Here is a 22,379-nt window from a genome sequence, read left to right on the forward strand (position 1 = left end):
ATCAGTGCATAGACTGTCCGCAATAGGCTGAGAGAGGCTGGACTGAGGGCTTGTAGGCCTGTTGTAAGGCAGGTCCTCACCAGACATCACCGGCAACAACGTCGCCTATGGACACAAACCCACCATCGCTGGACCAGACAGGACTGGCAAAAAGTGCCATTCACCAACGAGTCGCGGTTTTGTCTCACCAGGGGTGATGGACGGATTCGCGTTTATCGTCGAAGGAATGAGCGTTACACCGAGGCCTGTACTCTGGAGCGGGATCGATTTGGGAGGTGGAGGGTCCGTCATGGTCTGGGGCGGTGTGTCACAGCATCATCGGACTGAGCTTGTTGTAATTGCAGGCAATCTCAATGCTGTGCATTACAGGGAAGACATCCTCCTCCCTCCAGTGGTACCCTTCCTGCAGGCTCATCCTGACATGACCCTCCAGCATGACAATGCCACCAGCCATGCTTCTCGTTCTGTGCGTGATTTCCAGCAAGACAGGAATGTCAGTGTTCTGCCATGGCCAGCGAAGAGCCTGGATCTCAATCCCATTGAGCACGTCTGGGACCTATTGGATCGGAGGGTGAGGGTTAGGGCCATTCCCCCCAGAAATGTCCGGGAACTTGCAGGTGCCTTGGTGGAAGAGTGGAGTAACATCTCACAGCAAGAACTGGCAAATCTGGTGCAGTCCATGAGGAGGAGATGCACTGCAGTACTTAATGCAGCTGGTGGCCACACCAGATACTGACTGTTACTTTTGATTTTGACCCCCCCCCCTTTTGTTCAGGGACACATTATTCAATTTCTGTTAGTCACATGTCTGTGGAACTTGTTCAGTTTATGTCTCAGTTGTTGAGTCTTGTTATATTCATACAAATATTTACACATGTTAAGTTTGCTGAAAATAAACGCAGTTGACAGTGAGATGACGTTTCTTTTTTTGCTGAGTTTATAACTAAAGGTACAAAGGAGGTACCTTACAGGGTACCACCGCAGTGACAAGAGTTTGTTCCCCTTTAAGAACAAATCTTAACCTTTTTTTTCTGAGAGTTTGTGGGATACCCTGCAGTTACATGGCAAGTTTGTTTTGCTATAAAGGTCTAGCCATATTGGTGGAGGGTGGATACCGGGAGGTTACATTCTGAGACGCCACAGTGTAACGAAATCTGGCTTCTGTCCTGACAACTGTACTGTAGATAGAAGCCAGCGACGTAGGAAAGATCTTCAAGGTGCGTATCGGCCATGACGAGGCGGGGATCGGCTCCGGCTGGTTCCTGGAGAAGGTATACGTCAAACACCTAATCATGGGCATGGTGACCAAGGCGAAGAAAAAGGATGACAAGAAGAAGAAGAAGAAAAAGAAGGTCCATCAAATCTTTTTTCAGTTTCCTGTACTTTGTAATATCAGACTTTCTCCATAACGCTCTATTCTATTCTCAGGAGGCGGAGGAGGAGGAGACAGAGGAGGTGATGCAGGAGATAGTGCAGACGTATGTGTTCCCCTGCTCCCGCTGGCTGAGCCGGGGGGAGGAGGACGGGGAGCTGGTGGTGGAACTGCTTCCTGAGGATACAGACGAGCTGGAAGGTACTGGAGAGGGGAGAGGAGAGAAGAGGATATCTTTTTGTTGTTGTTTTGCAGCAAGTAGACAGATAATACAGTCACAAACAAACACACTAACTTATGGATCAAACTAAGTCTGACTTACCTATCCTATGTATTGTCTGACAGAGAACACCTATGAAGTGTGTGTCTTCACCGGGGACATGCTGGGGGCTGGGACTGACGCCAATGTCTACATCAATATTTATGGGGAGAACGGGGACACAGGGGAGCGCCTCCTCAGGAAGTCAGGCAACCTCAACAAATTTGAGGCAGGGCAGGTGAGAGAGGAGTCACACTACATGGGGAGAAAATAAACACTTACAGGAAACCAATTGGTCTTACAGGAAAACAATGGGTCTTACAGGAAAACAATGGGTCTTACAGGAAAACAATGTGTCCATTGAAGTTAAGCGGTGCTTTACTTAGCAAACACTGGTCTACAAAGTATATACTGTAGTTAGTATGGGGAGACCGGACTTTGGCCTACTTCTGCATGATTCCAGGTATTCTTGTAGCTTGGGTACCTGAATTTGTGTGCGTCATGCAATGCTACAATGTTGCTTTAATAAACTGTCACCCAGGCAAGTGATCTTGTACGTGGAATGCCCACAATGCCCTCATTAGCTTTACATATCCCTTGGGAAATCAATAATCAGACCCTCACTAGACACAAAACACATATTCAGCAATATGAGCTTCCATGCAGACTGTTGCTCTGAGTGTATCTCTAGGATTACATTAGGTCCATTAGGCCATCTGTGACTAAGAGGAGCTGGAAGCAGTCGCCAAAGTCACTGAACCTGTCACCCTGTCTGTCGCTACATTGACAAACCTGATAGCGTGCATCCTCTTATTCAAAGTAGCGTAGGTATATGTTTACTAATCACTAAATGTGAACCAGTGAATTATTGAGCTTAAGTTTTGGCTCTTTGGAGCAAGGAGAAGTACACGTCCACAAACAATGAGTTTTATTTATTGCATCAGCCTAAAGAGGGACCTCTTGTCATGAATCAGTGACACACTTTTATAAGACCTTATTTACCGAATGAGTAGATAGTGTGCTATGCGGGAAATATGAGACCGTTTTGAGACTCTTTCTATGGAAGATGACAGACTTTTATTCAAGCTGTTTTGGCACCTGTAATCATCTGGTGTATACATGTTACAAACCCCTTCTTACTAAAACAGTACAAGGACAGCTGAAGAACCCTTTATGGTTCTAGGTAGCAAAACAAAATCTGTTGTAAGAGTAAAGTATCCCCAAAAGTCTCTCTGTCAATGTTGCTGTTGTCATACAGGAGGATGTGTTCACCATAACAGCCATTGAGCTGGGCCCCCTGAGGAAGCTACGCATTCGTCAGGACAACGCAGCGTCTTACTCCTCTTGGTACCTGGATCGCGTGGAGATAGTGGACACCAAGGATGAAACCACGTAAGTCACTTTTGGGTGCATCCTAATAGTCTGAGGAGAGGAGACTACTTTAAACTATTAAGATTCACCCAGACAGGAGTCACTTCCTCTCGTTAATTCCATATTGTAGCTACACTCACAAATGATCTTATCACTATCCTAGATATGACAGAATACTCACTCTCATGGTTGAACATAAAGTGTATCTGTGTGCAACAACAAAGTGTGTGACTGAATATGGTTCTCTTTCAAATAATAGTTTGGTGTCTCACTATGGGAATTTGCTCGATAGCTAATTCACTACAGAAGAATCCAATCACACAACGTCTGTCGCCGACAGACAGGTCGAGTGGACAATGAGGGGAGCCCCTCCCTCATAAGTGGCCACGTGCCTGCCCTCTGGTCATTCTCACTCTCTTACTTGCGAAGATCACCACGCTCTCTATGCTCTCCTGAGCGCCACTTGATCCCTGTCTTCCTGCTTAATGTTCTCAGGTGAGCCACAAAGATAAACGCTACCGAACGTAGGACGTCAGCTCTAGTCTTTGTGTTGAGTAATGACCGGAAGGAAAGTTTTTGCTTCGAGTAGAATTAGTCTCTGGTTGTAGCTAGTGTCACACGGCTAGCTACTGAGGCTAGCTCACGCCGCAAGGCAAGCTAACCACCATTAGCTCTTCCTACCTGCCCAGACGGTAGAATTGCTTGCTCTCCTCTCTGCTTTAGTTCAACCTACGTTTACTTGTTTTGTGTTGACTAGACTGACCGACCCAGCTTAACAGCTCGACGATCAAGAGAGGCTTTTTGTTTGCAGAAGGACTAAACTGCACACGGTTTTCTTTGGCTAGCTTTGCGCTATTAGCCATTCTGCTATTAGCCCACGACGCGAACACTAACTAGCTTACACTCTGCCCGAGTACACAGTCTTTGTGTTCTTTTTCTCGTAGCCATAGAACCTGCTACTCCTTCACAGGGAGGACCGAGCAAGGCTCCTGCACCGGCACACCCATGTCCATGTGGGGCCATGATAGCAGGCCAGGATACACACTCCTTGTGTATCGCCTGCTTTGGGGTGAAACATGCTCAGGCAGCGCTAACTGACCCTGAGTCCTTCGTGCATTGTAGCGAGTTGCCAAGGACCTGCCTCAACAGACACGGGGAGGCGACCCCACAACCCCAATCCCGGACGGGGAGTGGCCAAGCTCAATATCGAGTGGCCTGCGCCTGTGGGGGTGACAATGCCAAACGGGACTGGTTTGATGGGAAGAGACTCCCCTTTCGCAACGTCCCAGGGAAGCAGCTCCTCCCGGCGGTCCCATCTTGTTTGGGAGGAAGCCAAACACAACTGTGCCAAGCCCATGTCCAGCAAGGTCCTGACTAGGGTCTTCGCTACTATGGAGATGCAGAGCATAGAGGAGCTGGGTTTCAGAAAATCACTGCCCTTCTTTATGAGGCTTTCGAAAATCTCTCTGGTCTTTGTAGTCGGATCTGTGCTTGAGTACTTGACTGAGGGACCTTACAGATGTTATATGGGGGACAGAGGAAGGGATTGTCATTTAAAAATCATGTCAACCACTATTATTTCACAGAGTGATTCCATGTAACTTATTATGTGATTTGTTAAGCCACATTTTACTCCTGACCTAATTTAGGCTTGCCAAAACTAAGGGGGTGAATACTTTCTTTTCACAAAAAAATCACAATTAAATCTATTTCAGTCCTACTTTGTAATGCAACAAAATGTGAATAAATCCAAGGAGGGTGAATACTTATGATACCCACTGTACGGCCCTCAGTGTCGGGGCCTCTGATGGGTGATACTGTCGGAACTGTCCAGTGCCACTGCACTGGACATCAAACTGGTGGACAGTGATGACTCTCCATCTGTCCCCATCTCTGCTGAGTTCCCCGAGGCCTTGCAGGAGAGCTGGGCCTCTACCAGGGGGTGCTTCCGACTCACAGCTGAGAATGGACCATGGAGTTTGTTGCGGGCGCAGAGTCACTCAGCCTCCGGGAGTACCCGACCATGGACACCATGATAGCTGCCAGGAGAGATTATAGGGTGAAACCCGCTACTGAAGCCGCAACCCCCAGAGTCTTTAATGCGGACTTGAAAGCCACATATGGGTCCCTCTGCTCTCTTGGTCGTCTTACCAACCCGGCCATGCTGCTGCAGGCCTACCTGCAGACTCTGTTGCCCTGGCTGCAGGAGGACACAGAGGAGCTCCTCCGGGAAGGGATGGAATGTCTCGCCTGCTTTCCCTGCTCCAGAGGGATGTGGCCTGCGCCAACGGACGGGCCATGGCGCAGGTGGTTACCTCCTGGCGCCATCTCTGGATGGCCCAGTCCTGTCTGCCAGCTGCTATCCAGAGCACATTTACCACTCTCCCCATCACCCTAGGGCTGACGTTTGGCCCAGGGGTTGATGACATTCTGGAGCAGACTGATAAGGTTCGTAGGGACCGGGAGACCCTGAGATGGTTCATGCCGCCTCCTCAGGCCCCAGGTCCAATTCAGACGGACCGTCGCCACCCACCTGCTCCCGAAACAACGGTGGGGTCCTTCTCCTGCCCCATCGCCTCGCGCTGAGGGACGACAGCGGGGAGGGGCACAGCGTGCGGTGGAGCAACAACCTGTCAACCGTCACCACCATAGGGACCCAGGCGCTCGGGGCGCCAGAGGACACACCCTTCCCCGGCCTCAGCTGCTTTGCCCAGTCTCAAAGGGCAAAGTGGGAGGAGGGTGTGGAGTTCCCCCTTGGGTGCTGGCTCCCGTCCTTCAGGGGCCTTCGTGTCACCACGGTGGCCTACCCCCTGAAGAAGAAAACCCTGCGGCTGGAAATCTCCTCACTCTTGGACAAGGGTGCCATCCGCATGACCAAGACATCAGAATGGCTAGGTGGGTTCTACTCCACTTATTTTGCAGCCCCAAAAAGAGACGGAGGGTTGCGAGCGATTCTGGACTTCCGCAACCTCAATGGGTACTTGAAGGTACTGAGGTTCTACATGCTGTCCCCAGCCCGTGTGTTGCAGGCCATGTCCAGGGACCAGTGGTTTGTGATGCTGCCCCTGAGGGTTGCGTACTTCCATGTTCCTGTTCACCCAGCTCATTGGCAGTACCTCCGATTCGCTTTCGAAGGGACGGCTTACAAATTCCTGGTTCTTCCCTTCGGCCTCTCCTTGACACCCCGCACTTTCACAAAGTGCATGGATGCTGTCCTGGCACCTCTCATGTCCCGAGGATTTGATGATCCTCAATTACCTGGACGATTGGCTGATTTTTGCTCCGACCAGGACCCAGGTCCTGTCAGACAGAGACATGCTCCTGACCCACATCGGTCGGGCTAGGCATTACTGTAAACGACAAGAAGAGTCGTCTGACGCCCACCCAGAATGTAGCCTTCATTGGCATGGAACTGGACTCGCGCCTGCCCACCAGAAGGATTCAGGCGATCTTATCTTGGCTCAACCACTTTCGGCAGGGGCGGGTGGTATCCGCCCTGACCTGACAACACATGTTGGGCTTGCTCAATCTCTGTCCTCTTTAACAGTGGTTCAACTCCCACCGGCTGCACCCGAAGCGCCACCGTCACAGCCGAGGGCATTGTTGAGGTGGCTCTGTTGCTCCTTTCTCTCAGGTGGGGTGGAGATGTTGAGGATGTGCCGTCAGCACACATGCCTCCCAGATCGGCTGGGGGGGTGTGATCAAGGGCAGGTCGGCCAGCGGCTGTTGGCTACCCCCTTGGAGTGGAAGGCACATCAATACACTAGAGCTCCGAGCTGTACTGCCAGCCCTGCCGTCTTTCCTTCCACATCTGAAGGGAAGACATGTCCTGGTGAGATCGGACAACATCACAGTGGTGGCTTACATCAACCATCAGGGTGGACTGAGGTCCCACTACCTCCATCTTATGGCACCTGAACTCCTTCTCTGGGCTCAGGGACGTCTAGTGTCTCGCACGTACCTGGCATCCTGAATGTGTCAGCAGATATGCTCTTGAGGGAGGGCCCGCCACCTTGGGACTGGAGCCAACATTCCCAGGTGGTGCAGCACCTGTGGGATAAGTTTGGGAGGGTGCAGGTGGACCCGTTTGCCTCCCTGGACAATGGACACGCCATGTTGGAGCCACCAGGGCCTCTGGGCTTGGATGTTCTGGCTCACGATTGGCCAGGGCTGGAGCTTTAGGCATTCCTCCTTTTTCCCTGATCCAGGCTGTGCTGGACAGGACCAGGATGGCACTTGCCCAGAGGCCCTGGTTTAGCCTTCTTCTGTCCCTGTTTTCTGGGACACCTTGGCAACTGCCCCTGAGACCCGACCTGCTGTTTCAGTCCGGGGGAACTCTATGGCATCCGAGACCGCACCACCTCAGTCTGTGTACTTGGCCGCTGAACGGCACCAATGGTCCATGTTAGGACTACAGGAGGGCATAATGAACACCATGCAGAGAGCAAGGGCACCGGCTACAACCGCGGCATAGCAGTTGCGCTGGCGGTTGTTCTGCTCTTGGTGCACTGGTATTGAGGTTGTGCCCGAGTCGTTCGGGGTGCAGGATGTCCTCCAATACCTGCTGTCTCGCTTGGATGAGGGCTTGGCAGCCTCTACACTGAAGGGTATTTGGCCACTATACCTGCCTGCCATGTGGGATGGATGGACAGGCCAGTGGGGTGCCATCCCTTGGTCTCCAGGTTTATGAAGGGGGTTCGCTCCCTGAAACACCTCTCTATGAAGGTGGCTTTCTTGGTAGCGATTACTTCCATGAAGAGGGTGGGTGAGCTCCATGCTCTTTCGGTAAGTTCTGAGTGGACCCCAGTGGGAGGAGTATATCTCTCCGCCCAACCCTTCATTCTTCCCGAAGGTTCTGTCGGACAGGCATGTGAGCATCCCTTTTATCCTGTCTGCTTACGACCCCCCGGCAGTGGCGGGGGAGTCTGGGCCTTCCTCCGGCATGCTGTGCCCTAAGCCGGCACTTGCTGCCTATGCGGAGCGGACATGGTCAGTGAGAACAACAGACCAGCTTTTTGTCTACTATAGTAAGGTAGCCCTGCGGGCTGGGCTATCAAAGCAGAGGCTCTCTCACTGGATCAATTACGACAGCATACTGCTTGGCTGACAGGCCAGTGCTGGGATCTGTGCTGGCACATTCAACACGAGGTGTGGCTGCGTCCTGGGTTCTACTGAGAGGAGTGCCCCTCGCTGATATCTGTGCTGCGGCCAGCTGGGCTTCCTCTTGCACCTTTGCTTTCGGGTAAATGTGGCACCTCCCTCGGCGGTTGGTTCAGCTGTCCTGGGCGTCGCCTCCCCTTCCGGGGACTGTGCCGGGATCCCCCTTCCACATTGACGGCCCATGTGTCTCGCCGCGCTGGGTGGCCAGGTCCCTCTAGCACCGACTAAATCTGGTACAGATATACCAATATATTGGAGTCATCCAGTATAGTGAAACATAACAAAGGTTACGTATGTAACCACGGTTATGTGAGCTATATGGATCATTCAAATCCTCTACGGTGCTAGAGGCGCCTCAAAAATGATGTAGAGAACGTGTGTCGCTGCCATGGGGTCTACATATAGGGGCGGACCCCAGCCGTGACACAGGTCTTCACGGGAGTAAATCTGTAAATCCTCACCTCGGATGTATCCCTCCGCTGCGGAATGATACCAATATATTGGAGTGATCCATATAGCTCACATAACCGTGGTTACATACGTAACCTTCGTCTCTTCCCATCAAAACAGTCCCTTTTAGCGTCGCTGCCCCCATGGGCACAGGCACTACAATATTGAGCTTGGCCACTTCCCGCCTGTAGACATCGATACGCCTGTATTTCTCATCTGGCGAAGATGCTCTGCTCAGGGCGTTGGAGAGCCTTGAGCCTAGGGATTGGGCTTCCTTGTCCCCTTCTTCCTTATCGGGGAAGAGACGGCTAATGCTGTAGCCATCTTCCTCATCGAAAACGAGCTGCTAGGTCGTCAAACAGCAGCTGAAGGTCTGCGGGGAAATCGTCCATTACCTTGGCCCAGAAGTGATGGAATTGGGGTTGTGGGGTCGCCTCCTCGCTGTGAGGGGTTTCGTGGAGGGCCTGCTCTGTGCAGTCTCCGTTTGAGGCCGGTTCTCAGCAACTCCCTACAATGCACGCAGGACTCAGGTTCACCCCCAAGGAGTGTGTATCCTTGCTTGCTATCATGGCCCCACATGGACACGGGTGTGCGGGTGCTGGGGCAGGAGCCCTGCTCGGTTCACCCTGTGAAGGGGTTGCGGGTTCCTTGCCACGAGAAAGAACACAAAGGTTGTGTGCTCGGGCAAAGCATAAGCTAGCTAGCGTACGCCTCGTGGTTAATAGCCTAGCTAGTTAGCACAATGTTAGCCAAAGAAAAGTGTGTGCAGCATAGTTCTTTGGCGAACAAAGAGCCTGTCTTGACCGTCCAGCTGTGAAGCTGGGTCGGTCGGTCTAGTCAAGGCTAAGAGTAAACGTAGGTTGAACTAAACCAGAGAGGAAAGCTAACAAGCTAGCCATGTGACGCTAGCTACAACCGAGCAGATTCAAACAGTTAAACAGCAAGACAGGGATCAAGTCGTGCTGAGGAGAGCTTAGAGAGTGTAGTGATCTTTCGCAAGGAAGAGAGTGAGAATGACCAGAGGGCTGGCGCGTGGCCACTTATAATCAGAGGGGGGCTCCCCTCATTGGCCATTCGCCCTCTGTCTGTGAGAGACGTTGTGTGATTGGATTCTTCCGTAGTGAATTAGCTATCAAGCGAATTCCCATAAGAGACACCTCACTCTATTATCATAGAACTGGAGTTACCCAAGTAATGTTAAGTATCTGTTTTGACACAGGTACTACTTCCCATGTAACCGTTGGCTGGCGGTGGATGAGGATGATGGACAGATCGCCAGGGAGCTGGTGCCCGTGGATGAGGCCTTCATGAAGAGGGACGATGATGAGGAGGGGACAGGTGCAGCCACCCTGGGGCTTGAGCAGAAAGGTAAGAGCCTCGACCAGTGTGGGTGTTTTTACTGTTGACAACTCCTCAGTGGTTAACATGAAAGTTGTTTTGATGATTCATATTATTAGTGTCTATAATAACTTTAATAACAGTATTATGAACAGTCAATAACAGATCGCTCTCTTGTTATGTTTGCTTGTTTTCTTACAGCTATGTCCACAACTCTAACCCTGAAAATAAAGACAGGCGAGAAGAAACATGCTGGAACGGATGCCAATGTTTTTGCTATCCTTTATGGAGAAAAAGATGATACAGGTGCTATGAAATACAGTACAAGTTCCATTATAGTGGCATTATAATGTGGGCCAGTGTTATTATCATTTTTTTAAATCTTTGTTTCTTTTGGGGGGGTGGTTATAGCTAATTGAAATGCATATTTCCAAAAAGGCATTGCATGGGTCAAAATGTAAAATGTTTGTGAACTACTAATATTCCTATCCCTAAACTCATGACTGTGTCTATTCCAGGGATAATCAACCTGAAGGCGTGTAAGACCCATAAGAACAAGTTTGAGCGGGGCATGGTGGATGAATTCACTGTGGAGGCTGTGGACCTGGGAGAGCTGGAAAAGCTACGCATCGGCCATGACAACTCAGGTGAGACCACGGGTTCATCCTTCCACTCATATCCACCAATTAACAAAGTTGAAAAGAATACAAACATCCCCATGCTATGAAACCCCTGACCTCATGACCACTGTGTCTGTGTCTGGTGCCAAGGTGGCTCTCCTGGTTGGTTTCTGGACTGGGTGGAGATCGACGCCCCCTCTCAGGGCCAGAGACTCCGTTTCCCATGTGGCCGTTGGCTAGATAACGGAGAGGATGATGGGGCCATAGTGAGAGATCTGTACCCCAACGAGCTCCAGACTGAACTCTACGTGCCATGTAAGCCATGCTCTTTAACATTTAAACAGGTATGGAGTATGATACTATGTTTTTACAACACTTTCCAAGGATCCTTACAATGTACTTTGCTGTCAAGAATTGTTTGCTTGGGTGTGGAGCCTGTTGTTCCAGTGCCAAGCACTAAATAACCTACAGTATTCAACTAATCCACTGTTCACCAGGAGGAGATGAATAAGCCCTTTGCTCTGTAGCTGTGACACTTTAGGACTAGGGTCGGTGACTACTGATCTGTCATAGTGACATCAAACCATCTCATTTCGCTTTTCAGTTGTCCCCTATGAGATCAAGATATACACAAGTGATGTGTTTGGTGCTGGGACAGATGCAGACGTGTTTATAGTTCTTTATGGCTGGAAGGGCCTCTGCACCCAGCAGAAACACCTGTGTGTCAACAAGAGAGAGAGAAGGCTGTTCTTCGAGAGAGGAGCTGAGGATATGTTTATCGTGGAGGTGTGTGTGCGAGTGTATATGACTGTTCCTGTCTTAAACCATGCAAATTATATACTTTACCATTTGAAAAAATAAATGTTTACATACAGTATATTCCAAGACTACAAAATGAAATGTAAAAGTTGATGGCATTTAATCTAATGTGCTATCTGATATACTTGTGCTTGGACACACCTACTCATTCAAGGGGTTTTCTTTATTTTTACGATGCTCTACATTGTAGAATAATAGTTAAGACATCAAAACTATGAAATAACACATATGGAATCATGTAGTAACCAAAAAAGTGTTAAACAAATCAAATTATATTTTAGATTTTAGATTCTTCAAAGTAGCCACCCTTTGCCTTGATGACAGCTTTGCACGCTCTTGGAATTCTCTCAATCAGCTTCACCTGGAATGCTTTTCACTCTGCAGTCCAACTCATTCCAAACCATCTCAATTGGGTTGAGGTTTTGTGATTGTGGAGGCCAGGTCATCTGATGCAGCACTCCATCACTCTCCTTCTTGGTCAAATAGCCCTTACACAGCCTGGAGGTGTGTTGGGTCATTGTCCTGTTGAAAAACAAATGATAGTCCCTGTCACGACTGATTTGGACTGGCGTAGAGGCGGAATCAGATGCAGGAGACAGAGGTGCTGGAGGTGAGTGTCTTTTAATAAACTGACACACACAAACGCCGAAAAGCACAGGGCGCTACACAAAGTTTGCCTGGGAGAAACACTTTCCCATAAAACACAAAAATATATATTCCACGGCACAAAAGGCAAGGAGCGCAGCCCGGTAAATCCTTAGACAAAACTGACGGAAAACACAACGTGGACAATAAACAATCCCTCTCAAAACACACATTAAATAAGCCCCCACTAATGACATACACAAAACAGGTGCGGAACAGACAGACAAAACTGAAAGACACAGAAACAACGATCGGTGGCAGCTAATAGGCCGGCGACGACGACCGCCGAGCGCTGCCCGACCGAGGAGGGGCGCCACTTTCGTTGGATCCTGTGACAGTCCCATTGAGCGCAAACCAGATGTGATGGCGTATTGCTGCAGAATACTGTGGTAGCCATGCTGGTTAAGTGTGCCTTGAATTCTAAATAAATCACACACAGTGTCACCAGCAAAGCACCCCTACATCATCACACCTCCTCCTCCATGCTTCACGGTGGGAACCACACATGCGGAGATCATCTGTTCACCTACTCTGCATCTCACAAAGACACGGCGGTTGGAACCAAAAATCTCACATTTGGACTCATCAGACGAAAGGACAGATTTCCACCGGTCTAATGGCCATTGCTCGTGTTTCTTGGCCCAAGAAAGTCTCTTCTTATTATTGGTGTCCTTTAGTAGTGGTTTCTTTGCAGCAATTAAACTATGAAGGCCAGATTCACTCAGTTTTCTCTGAACAGTTGATGTTGAGATGTCTGTTACTTGAAGTCTGTGAATTATTTATTTGGGATGCAATTTCTGAGGCTGGTAACTAATGAACTATCCTCTGCAGCAGAGGTAACTCTGGGTCTTCCTGTGGCGGTCCTCATGAGAGCCAGTTAGCGCTTGATGGTTTTTTTGCGGCTGGACTTGAAGAAACTTTCAAAGTTCTTGAAATTTTCCACATTGACTGGCCTTAAAGTCTTAAAGTAATGATGAACTGTCGTTTCTCTTTGCTTATTTTAGCTGTTCTTGCCATAATATGGACTTGGTCTTTTGACAAGGTGTGGGTATACCACCCCTACCTTGTCACAACAACACTGATTGGCTCAAACGCATTAAGAAGGAAAGAAATTCCACTAATTAACTTTTAATAAGGCCCACCTGTTAATTGAAATGCATTCCAGGTGACTACCTCTTGAAGGTGGTTGAGAGAATGCCAATCGTGTGCAAAGCTGTCGTCGAGGCAAAGGGTGGCTACTTTGATATGAAATATTTTGGTTACTACATGATTCCATATGTGTTATTTCATAGTTTTGATGTCTTCACTATTATTCTACAATGTAGAAAATAGTGAAAATAAAGAAAAACCCTGGAATGAGTAGGTGTGTCCAAACTTTTGACTGGTGCTGTATGTGCCTGTAGTTGGAGGATGTGGGTGATGTCATTGAGAAGATCCGTATTGGCCACGACAACAGGGGCACCAACCCCGGCTGGCACCTTGACAGAGTGGAGATCAGACGCCTACTCAGGAAGGGAAAGGTACTGAAGAACTGTGTCTCATTCCTTCTCCAACGTCCTCGTTCACTCATGAATGGGCTGTGTCTTATTTAAAAAAGTTGTCCCCTTCACCCTGTTCACTCTCTCTGCTTCTCATCTCTGAGATGACATGAGAGTGAGGTTTGAGCAATAGCGTCACCTACAGTAATCTTCACCCCATTGTGTTCATCTATTCAGTCCAATCAGATAATGAAAGTTTAATTCATTAAACTAATCAAAAACCCTTCCAACATGGCTGCCCCCTCAGGGTTCGGAGACGACCATCTTACCATGTGAGCGCTGGTTGGCCAAGTCAGAGGACGATGGGGAGACGGTGAGAGAGCTCGTTCCCTCTGATATTATCACAGAGAAACTGCTGAAGGAAGGAAAACTGAAACACACAGAGATGGAGGTGGAGGATGCCCTTGAAAGTAGGTCCCTAGCTGCCTATACATGGTCATATGAGAGATATCCTCCCTCCTGTTCTGTTACATTTAATTGACATTAATGACTGTCTTTAATGTTCTCCAGCTCACACCTATAAGGTGTCTGTGAGAACAGGTGACATGTACGGAGGAGGGACCGACGCCAAAGTGTTTCTCACCATCTACGGAGACCTGGGAGACACGGGGGAACGCACACTCAGCAAGTCTGAGAGCAACAGCAACAAGTTTGAAAGAGGGGCGGTATGTGTGTTATTATTTGGTAACACTTTACATTAAGTTGCAAAGATACCATATATACTGAACAAAAATATAAACGCAACATGTGAACTGTTGGTCCCATTTTTCATGAGAAATAAAAGATCCCAGAAGTTTTCCAAATGCACAAAAAGCTTATTTCTCTCAAATGTTGTGCACAAATTAGTTTACATCCCTGTTAGTGAGCATTTCTCCTTGGTCAAGATAATCCATCCACCTGACAAGTGTAGCATATCAAGGAGCTGATTAAACAGCATGATCATTACACAGGTGCACCTTGTGCATGGGGACAATAAAAGGCTACTCAGAAATGTCCAGTTTTGTCACACAACACGATGTGTCAAGTTTTGGAGGAGTGTGCAACTGGCATGCTGACTGCAGGAACGTCCACCAGAGCTGTTGCCAGATAATTTAATGTTAATTTCTCTACCATAAGCCTCCAATGTCGTTTTAGAGAATTTGGTAGTACGACCAACTGGCCTCACAACCGCAGACCACGTGTAACCACGTCAGCCCAGAACCTCCACATCCGGCTTCTTCACCTGCATGATCGTCTGAGACCAGTCACCCGGACAGCTGATGAAACTGGGGGTTTGCACAACCAAATAATTTCTTCACACACTGTCAGAAACCGTCTCAGGGAATCAAATCAAATCAAAGTTTATTTGTCACGTGCGCCAAATACAACAGGTGTAGACCTTACAGTGAAATGCTTACTTACAGGCTCTAACCAATAGTGCAAGAAAAGGTATTAGGTGAACAATAGGTAGGTAAAGAAATAAAACAACAGTAAAAAGACAGGCTATATACAGTAGCGAGGCTATAAAAGTAGCGAGGCTACATACAGACACCGGTTAGTCAGGCTGATTGCGGTAGTATGTACATGTAGATATGGTTAAAGTGACTATGCATATATGATGAACAGAGAGTAGCAGTAGCGTAAAAGGGGTTGGCGGGTGGTGGGTGGGAAACAATGCAGTTAGCCAATGTTCTGGATCACTGGTTGGTCAGCCCAATTGAGGTAGTATGTACATGAATGTATAGTTAAAGTGACTATGCATATATGATAAACAGAGAGTAGCAGCAGCGTAAAAAACAGGGGTTGGGGGGGCACACAATGCAAATAGTCCGGGTAGCTATTTGATTACCTGTTCAGGAGTCTTATGGCTTGGGGGTGAAAACTGTTGAGAAGCCCTTTTGTCCTAGACTTGGCACTCCGGTACCTCTTGCCATGTGGTAGTAGAGAGAACAGTCTATGACTGGGATGGCTGGGGTCTTTGACAATTTTTAGGGACACCGCCTGGTGTAGAGGTCCTGGATGGCAGGCTGCTTAGCCTCATCTCATCGGTGTGCTTGTTGTCCTCACCAGAGGCTTGATCTGACTGCAGTTCATCATCATAACCGATTTCAGTGGGCAAATGCTCACCTTTGATGGCCACTGGCATGCTGGAGAAGTATGCTCTTCACGGATGAATCCCGGTTTCAACTGTACCAGGTAGATGGCAAACAACGTGTACACAATTCCTGGGAGCTGAAAATGTCCCAGTTCTTCCATGGCCTGCATACTCACCAGACATTTCACCCATTGAGCATGTTTGGGATGCTCTGGATTGACGTGTACTACAGTGTGTTCCAGTTCCCACCAATATCCAGAAACTTCGCACAGCCATTCAAGAGGAGGGGGACAACATTCCGAAGCCCACTATCAACAGCCTGATCAACTCTATGCGAAGGAGATGTGTCGCGCTGCATAAAGCAAATAGTGGTCACACCAGATACTGACTGGTTTTCTGGTCCATGCCCCTACCTTTTTTTGAAGGTATCTGTAACCAACAAATGCATATCTTTATTCCCAGTCATGTGAAATCCATAGATTAGGGCTTAATTCATGTATTTAAATTGATTGATTTCATTATGTGAACTGTAACTCAGTAAAATCTTAGAAATTGTTGCATGTTCGATTTATATTTTTGTTCAGTGTAGTTTACCATGTAGTTCCATGGGATACTAACACTGTGTATTAAGGGTAACTAATTAATGTAATGGAGGACTGGTCCCTAATTCCCTCAAGCCTCTCTCAGTCCATCGTAGTCACTAAGAGCAGACCGGTTAATTTGACTTCACTACATGGGGTCCTTTCTTCTTCTCTCTCCCAGGTGGATAAGTTCTCCATCGAGGCGGTGGATCTTGGCCAGGTGTTTAAGATCCGTATCCGCCACGACAACTCCGAATTTATGGGGGCAGACTGGTACCTGGATCAGGTAGAGGTGGTGGACATGGAAACAGAGGAGGTATACATGTTCCTGTGTGAGCGTTGGCTTTCCAAGAAGAAGGAGGACAAGCGCATCGAGAGAACGTTCTACATCAAGGTACAGTAATAGGGTTTATATTAGATTTTTTCACAGGCGGAATGTAAAGCCCCCCCAAAGCAATATCCAGAGCTTCTGGCATTATTCTAGTCTCATCATAACTGTTGGCATCATTGTGATGTTCTTTAGTGGATTGTTTTGACACTTCCCAGGATTATGAGGGTGAGAGGAACGTTGATCCAAACAAGAAGAGCACCCAGGCCAAGATAGGGCTGGACAGGAATGCAAACAAGAAGAAGAAGAAAAAGGCGGTCGTAGAGGAGGGTCCAGGTAAGCGAGCACATTGTTTGCAACGTTGCTTCATTAAACTCTGGGAGCATGTAAACACTGTGTGGGTGTTCTCTTTCCTTCCTGCTGGCCAGTCATCCCCTACCACTTCACTGTGTCTACTGCTATGGACCCTGACGCCAGCACCACAGCCAGGGTTTATGTCATCGTCATGGGACCCAATGACATTGAGACGGAGCGTCTGTGGCTGGACCTGCCTGAGGGGAAGAAGAGCTTCGCTGCTGGGACCATGGAGAACTTCCAGTGTTACGGAACTGACGTGAGAGAGATCAAGAGGGTGGAGGTAAGGATGAAGACGCTACTCACTAGGCTTGTCATGCTAGAATGGAAGCTGTTCATTACCCATGTAGGGTTAGGATTAAGCTAAGAATAAGGTTGATATTTGGATATTTGATTTTAATAGGGTACCAGCTTTTGTGGTTGCCTCTACCTCTCTCTCTTCCTCGCTTCCTATATTTATCTCTTTCTCTCCCTCTTGCTCTTTCTCTCCCCCCTCCAGCTGGGTCATAATGGGGCAACCCCAGAAAGCTGCTGGTTGGTGGACGAGCTGTCGGTTGCTGTGCCGACCAAAGGCATCAAGTACATCTTCCAGTGTAAGTGCTGGTTGGCCAAGGACAGAGGCGACGGTCTCACCGGCAGACTGTTCAACGTACTAGATGCCAACAGTATCAATATCGTCCGGAAGGTAAGTTTGTTGGGACAATAACACACTGAATAGCACTATGTGACAGAGAGGTGTTTTGAATGTGAATGGATGTTTATATGCATATATACATACCTGTGCTTGGGATGCTCCTTCGTGGTGAGGGCTTCCTTGAAAGAGATTCTGCTATCTCAATGGGGCTTAAATACAGGACACATGTATGTTTCCCCTCCAGATCATCTATGTGGCCACGGTCATCACAGGCGACACCCAGGATGCAGGGACGGACACCAACATCTTCCTGTCTGTGTTTGGAGCCAATGGGAGCACAGAGGAGATGCTGCTGCCCAAGAATGAGGACAGGTGACATCACACTGTCATTCAATAGAGTGACTCTAGTGTTGACTGGGTTGACTTGTATTGGGCTGTACCAACATTAGGGGGGCACCATCGGGGGATGTCCATGTGATGATATTATTGGGTACCCTACCCTAGCCTGTTAAACTCTGAACAGTTGAATTGGGCCATGTACTGGGCCGGCAAGTTTTTTCACCGGCTCACATTAAGGCCATAAATAATACGCTATGGTCATATTCATGGAGTATGCAATGTAGGTCAAGTCACCAAAAGTGCAAACATTTAGTATGCATGGAAAGGGTACACCCTGGTAGTCATTGTAAAGCAACGCATTTCCTTCTCCATCCACATTTCCTTGTATGCATCCTCCACATGCGCCGTTGATCTAGCTCATCGTTTACAATAGGAAACGTGAATGGGAAAATACGTTTTAAGGTTCCTCACCTGTCTGTCTTAATTCACCAACACAAACTTGAAAGCCTTGATTGCTAAGGTCATTTTAAGATGTCAGACTTGAAATTCCATTCAGACATTTTAGCACAGTGACTCACTACCCAAACTAGACGCAACTGGTTTCAAGTGGCCAAGAGATGTCATGTGATCTCCTACTGCGATCTAGTGGATGAACTGGGAATCAGACAGGGGATGTATTTACAGCAATGAATGGATAGAGACTTCAGCTCTCTCCTCATATGTATATCATTCCTATTAGACGATAAATGAAGGCATGGCACGTTGCACAAGCCCTGCACTTTTAAAATGGCTGTGTTCCTATGGGAATTTGCGCATGTTCAAGGCCAAAAGAACTGACAAATGTATTTTCTTTATATAAAAAAAATACTTCTGGAACAGTGATTGGTGACATGTTTTATTTCAAACCTAGACTTTCAAATCTCTTATTCTCCAAAATGGGGACAATTGGGGGGCACTGTACAATTTTTTTTTACATTTCAGTAATTCTTTTGTCACATTGTTTCTGACACTTTTATCAGAATCCCACAGTCCTTACCTTTCTAACAGTATTTGTTTGTAGGACTTATAGTTTTGAAACTGAAATGTACTTTGTGAGGGTAGTATACAGTATTATGCGTGGTTTAAAAAATGCCACCAGAGGGGGTCAGAGTTTAAGAGACTGTTTTTTCTTGGCCACGATTATTCGAACCATTGGAGCCCTTGTCCTTATCTAGCCATGTCTTCCGCCACAGGTTTGAGAGAGGTCAAGAGGACACGTTTAACCTGGAGATAGATGACATCGCTCCTCTGAAGAAGATCAGGGTTCGCATCGACGGCTCTGGGAGTCGCCCTGACTGGTTCCTCGACAGGGTTGGCACTCAAACTTACCGTGCTCATAGGGGCCAATTCAGACTTAGGAAATGTACATCTTTCCTATACGTGCCTTTCCTATGCACTTCTCAGTATTTCGGATTAACACTTACCTTATTTAGTCGTGTATCGCACTCCGCAGCTGTGACTACCTTGCGCGCTCTGAATAAATTACATTCAACTGCTGAAAACTTGCTGGTCAACAGATTTTCTTGTGGAGTTTTCATCTAATAGGGTTTTCAGTACATTTATCGTAAGCCATCCCTTTAAATACGGTGTACCTTTTAGTTTGAATTTCGTCTACAGACTCACTAGAATATATCGAGAGAACGGGTTCAGAATATTAGGGATCAATGAAAGAAAGCCATCTAAATATATGCCTATTCGTCTCTGTTTCAGCACCAATTGGTAGATTTAAAAATACTCTGATCTTGTAGATCATTTAGGTTTAATGATATAATTAGCCTACATGTGATCCTCAGCAAATGAAGGTAAACAAAACAATGTAATTAAATTGAATGATAATGCCCACCACAGGAGTCCTGGCCAGCCAAACCCTCCCCTAACCCGGACGATGCTGGGCCAATTGTATGCCGCCCCACGGGTCTCCCGTCACGGCCAGCTGGACTCGAACCAGGATCTCTAGGGGCACAGCTAGCACTGTGATGCAGTGCCTTAGACCACTGCGCCACTTGGGAGGCCCTCTGAATGGTTGGATTTCTATTTGGAAAAATAAAGTAGAAGGCTTTTTCCACTTGGAATAGGCAGGTTCGCTAGACCTTGTTCATGGTTTCCTCACTCGTAAAGGTGGTGGAATTATTAGGGAATTAAGTCAAGGTCAGAAGGCATATCCGTAGACCAGCGTTTCCCAAACTCGGTCCTGGGGACCCCAAGGTGTGCACGTTTTGTTTTTTGCCCTAGTACTACACAGCTGATTCAAATAATCAAAGCTTGATGATTAGTTTATTATTTGAATCAGCTGTGTAGTGCTAGGGCAAAAACCTAAGCTTGTCCCATTGGGATCCCGAGGACCGGGTTTGGGAAACGCTGCCGTAGACACACTTCCGCCATACCTTCATTTATTTGATCTCCACCCCAAATGAATAGCAGGTGAATAGCATCCTATTCTCATGCTTAAGTTCAAGGTCAGAAAATGCTTAGAGAGAAAAGAATTACGCTCCATTTACACGCGCTTAACTCAGGTCGGAGTTCCCCCCATCCTGTATTGTGTTTATTTCAGCCTTCTTATCTCAAAACAGTTTCTGTAAATTGCCCTGAGAGTCTGCTAATAGATTAAAATGTTAATATAAATGTCTGGTATGTATGGCATACTGTACGTGTCCTCTAGATCGTGATGCATAACCTGACTACAGAGGAGGTGTCTGTGTTTACCAATGAGAACTGGCTGTCGAAGACCAAAGGGCCCAAAAGGACTAAGATCTGTGAGCTGGCAGCGGTGGTGGATGAGGAGGAGATGGTGGAGAGGACCACCTACATCATCCAGGTCCAGACCAGCGACATCGGAGGTGGGTCACAACAGCTCCACATGAGAACAAAAATCCACATGGGAAAAACTCCTGCACCCACTAGGCACCCCCTAGTTCTACCTTTTTTTCCCCACCATCTTTAATATCCCTTTTCCCCCTCTCTTCCAGGTGCGGGCACTGATGCCAACGTGTTCCTGATAGTGTTTGGGGAGAACGGAGACACTGGTACGCTGGCACTAAAGGAGGGCGGTAGCAGAAACAAGTTTGAGCGGAAGTCAAAAGACGTGTTCCGCTTCCCAGACATCCTCAGCCTGGGAGAGCTTTCCAAGATCCGCGTATGGCACGACAACAAGGGTGAGGAACAGGTCTTCATGTGCCATGCCACATAGTTTTATCACAAACGGTAATGACGGTGATGGCGGTGGCCAAACGGACTGAAACAGGACACAGGAGAGCTTTCTTTCTCACTTTTGATTGATAGATTTCTTGGCAACTGCAGTTCTGTACACAGGATTTACAGCAAAGGAAAACTAAACTAAGTCTTGAAGTGGCTGATTGGAGTAGAGGCAAGAATATAAGCCATAAACCTGTGTTTCTCTCAGGTCCTGCTCCGGGTTGGCACCTGGAGTACATTGATGTGAAAGATGAGACCATGGACCAGAATTTCCGTTTCCCATGTGGCCGCTGGCTGGCCAAGAATGTGGACGACGGGCAGATCATGACAGAGCTGGCCTGTGCCAACAACGACATCCTAGACTTCAGTGACAAGACCAGTGAGTTCACCTCTGACCCTGATGTAGACTAGTGAGCCAAGAAAACTCCAGAGAAATAGATTGTTCCATGATAAGTGAATGGCCGCTATATTAGATTTACCATTTGTAATGTTCGGTTAATTGATAATCCATATAAATGAATATCACCATATAAATGAATGTTGTCTACCAGAGCAGTTTACATTTCCTTTCAATCCCTACACCTAACATCTAGGCTAGGGATTGTAGATCTATTATTATATTTTACATGGCAGGCACTTATGTTATGAATAAATTAAGTTAGAATTTATGTTGCATTTTTTTAAATTCTTTCTCCAGAATATGAAATTGCCACTACAACAGCTAACACTGATGACGCAGACACCAAGGAGAATGTGTGGATCGTGCTGGAAGGAAAGAGGGGACGTTCAAAGGAGTTTGTGCTGGAGAATAGTTCAAAGAAAAAGAGGTTCCTTTGGTAGGTTCTCAAAGAAACACTAAAGAATCTTCTCTTCTCTTTCAAGTGCTCTGGTGTTCTACCTTTTCTCTTGATCTTACTGTTTTCAGCAGGCCATTAATTTCAGGACAGTGACGTTCATACTGTGCTTAGAAGAATAATTATTTTACAGATATCAAAGAAGGGAGAGTAAAATCCTGTGGATGTCTCTTTTCAGTGGAGCCACAGACACATTTGAGTTTTCCTCCAAGCATGTGGGTGAGATAGCTGGCATCTGTGTGGGGCACACGACTAAAGACAGCAAGAAGGTGAAGGGTGAGGCCTTCTGGCACGTCCTGGAAGTTGTGGTGACAGAGAAGGGACTTGGAAACAAGTGAGTGAAAACTTCTGGGGAACAAAGACAGGTATTTTTCTCATCATGTCTAAACTCATGTCATTATGCTTCTCTTTC

At 47.5% G+C, this 22,379-nt stretch overlaps 1 protein-coding gene across 1 annotated transcript in view; it reads left to right on the forward strand.

Annotated features, from left to right (window-relative positions):
• LOC106585177 (lipoxygenase homology domain-containing protein 1) overlaps positions 1 to 22,379 on the forward strand; it is a 46,566-nt gene that overhangs the window by 21,510 nt on the left and 2,677 nt on the right. Inside the window, exons 22-44 of the mRNA XM_014171093.2 lie at positions 1,185 to 1,352; positions 1,429 to 1,573; positions 1,718 to 1,869; positions 2,890 to 3,023; positions 9,832 to 9,980; positions 10,152 to 10,256; positions 10,469 to 10,597; positions 10,721 to 10,885; positions 11,175 to 11,356; positions 13,438 to 13,554; positions 13,820 to 13,982; positions 14,083 to 14,237; positions 16,409 to 16,621; positions 16,774 to 16,891; positions 16,984 to 17,192; positions 17,409 to 17,594; positions 17,788 to 17,915; positions 19,115 to 19,232; positions 20,581 to 20,758; positions 20,888 to 21,073; positions 21,322 to 21,492; positions 21,811 to 21,949; positions 22,146 to 22,301. Of these exons, the coding sequence (XP_014026568.2) occupies positions 1,185 to 1,352; positions 1,429 to 1,573; positions 1,718 to 1,869; positions 2,890 to 3,023; positions 9,832 to 9,980; positions 10,152 to 10,256; positions 10,469 to 10,597; positions 10,721 to 10,885; positions 11,175 to 11,356; positions 13,438 to 13,554; positions 13,820 to 13,982; positions 14,083 to 14,237; positions 16,409 to 16,621; positions 16,774 to 16,891; positions 16,984 to 17,192; positions 17,409 to 17,594; positions 17,788 to 17,915; positions 19,115 to 19,232; positions 20,581 to 20,758; positions 20,888 to 21,073; positions 21,322 to 21,492; positions 21,811 to 21,949; positions 22,146 to 22,301 (3,566 nt within the window). The remainder of the gene's footprint in view (positions 1 to 1,184; positions 1,353 to 1,428; positions 1,574 to 1,717; positions 1,870 to 2,889; positions 3,024 to 9,831; positions 9,981 to 10,151; positions 10,257 to 10,468; positions 10,598 to 10,720; positions 10,886 to 11,174; positions 11,357 to 13,437; positions 13,555 to 13,819; positions 13,983 to 14,082; positions 14,238 to 16,408; positions 16,622 to 16,773; positions 16,892 to 16,983; positions 17,193 to 17,408; positions 17,595 to 17,787; positions 17,916 to 19,114; positions 19,233 to 20,580; positions 20,759 to 20,887; positions 21,074 to 21,321; positions 21,493 to 21,810; positions 21,950 to 22,145; positions 22,302 to 22,379) is intronic.

This window comes from Salmo salar, chromosome ssa24 (assembly GCF_905237065.1).
Source record: "Salmo salar chromosome ssa24, Ssal_v3.1, whole genome shotgun sequence".
In the NCBI taxonomy this organism is placed as follows: Eukaryota; Metazoa; Chordata; class Actinopteri; order Salmoniformes; family Salmonidae; genus Salmo; species Salmo salar.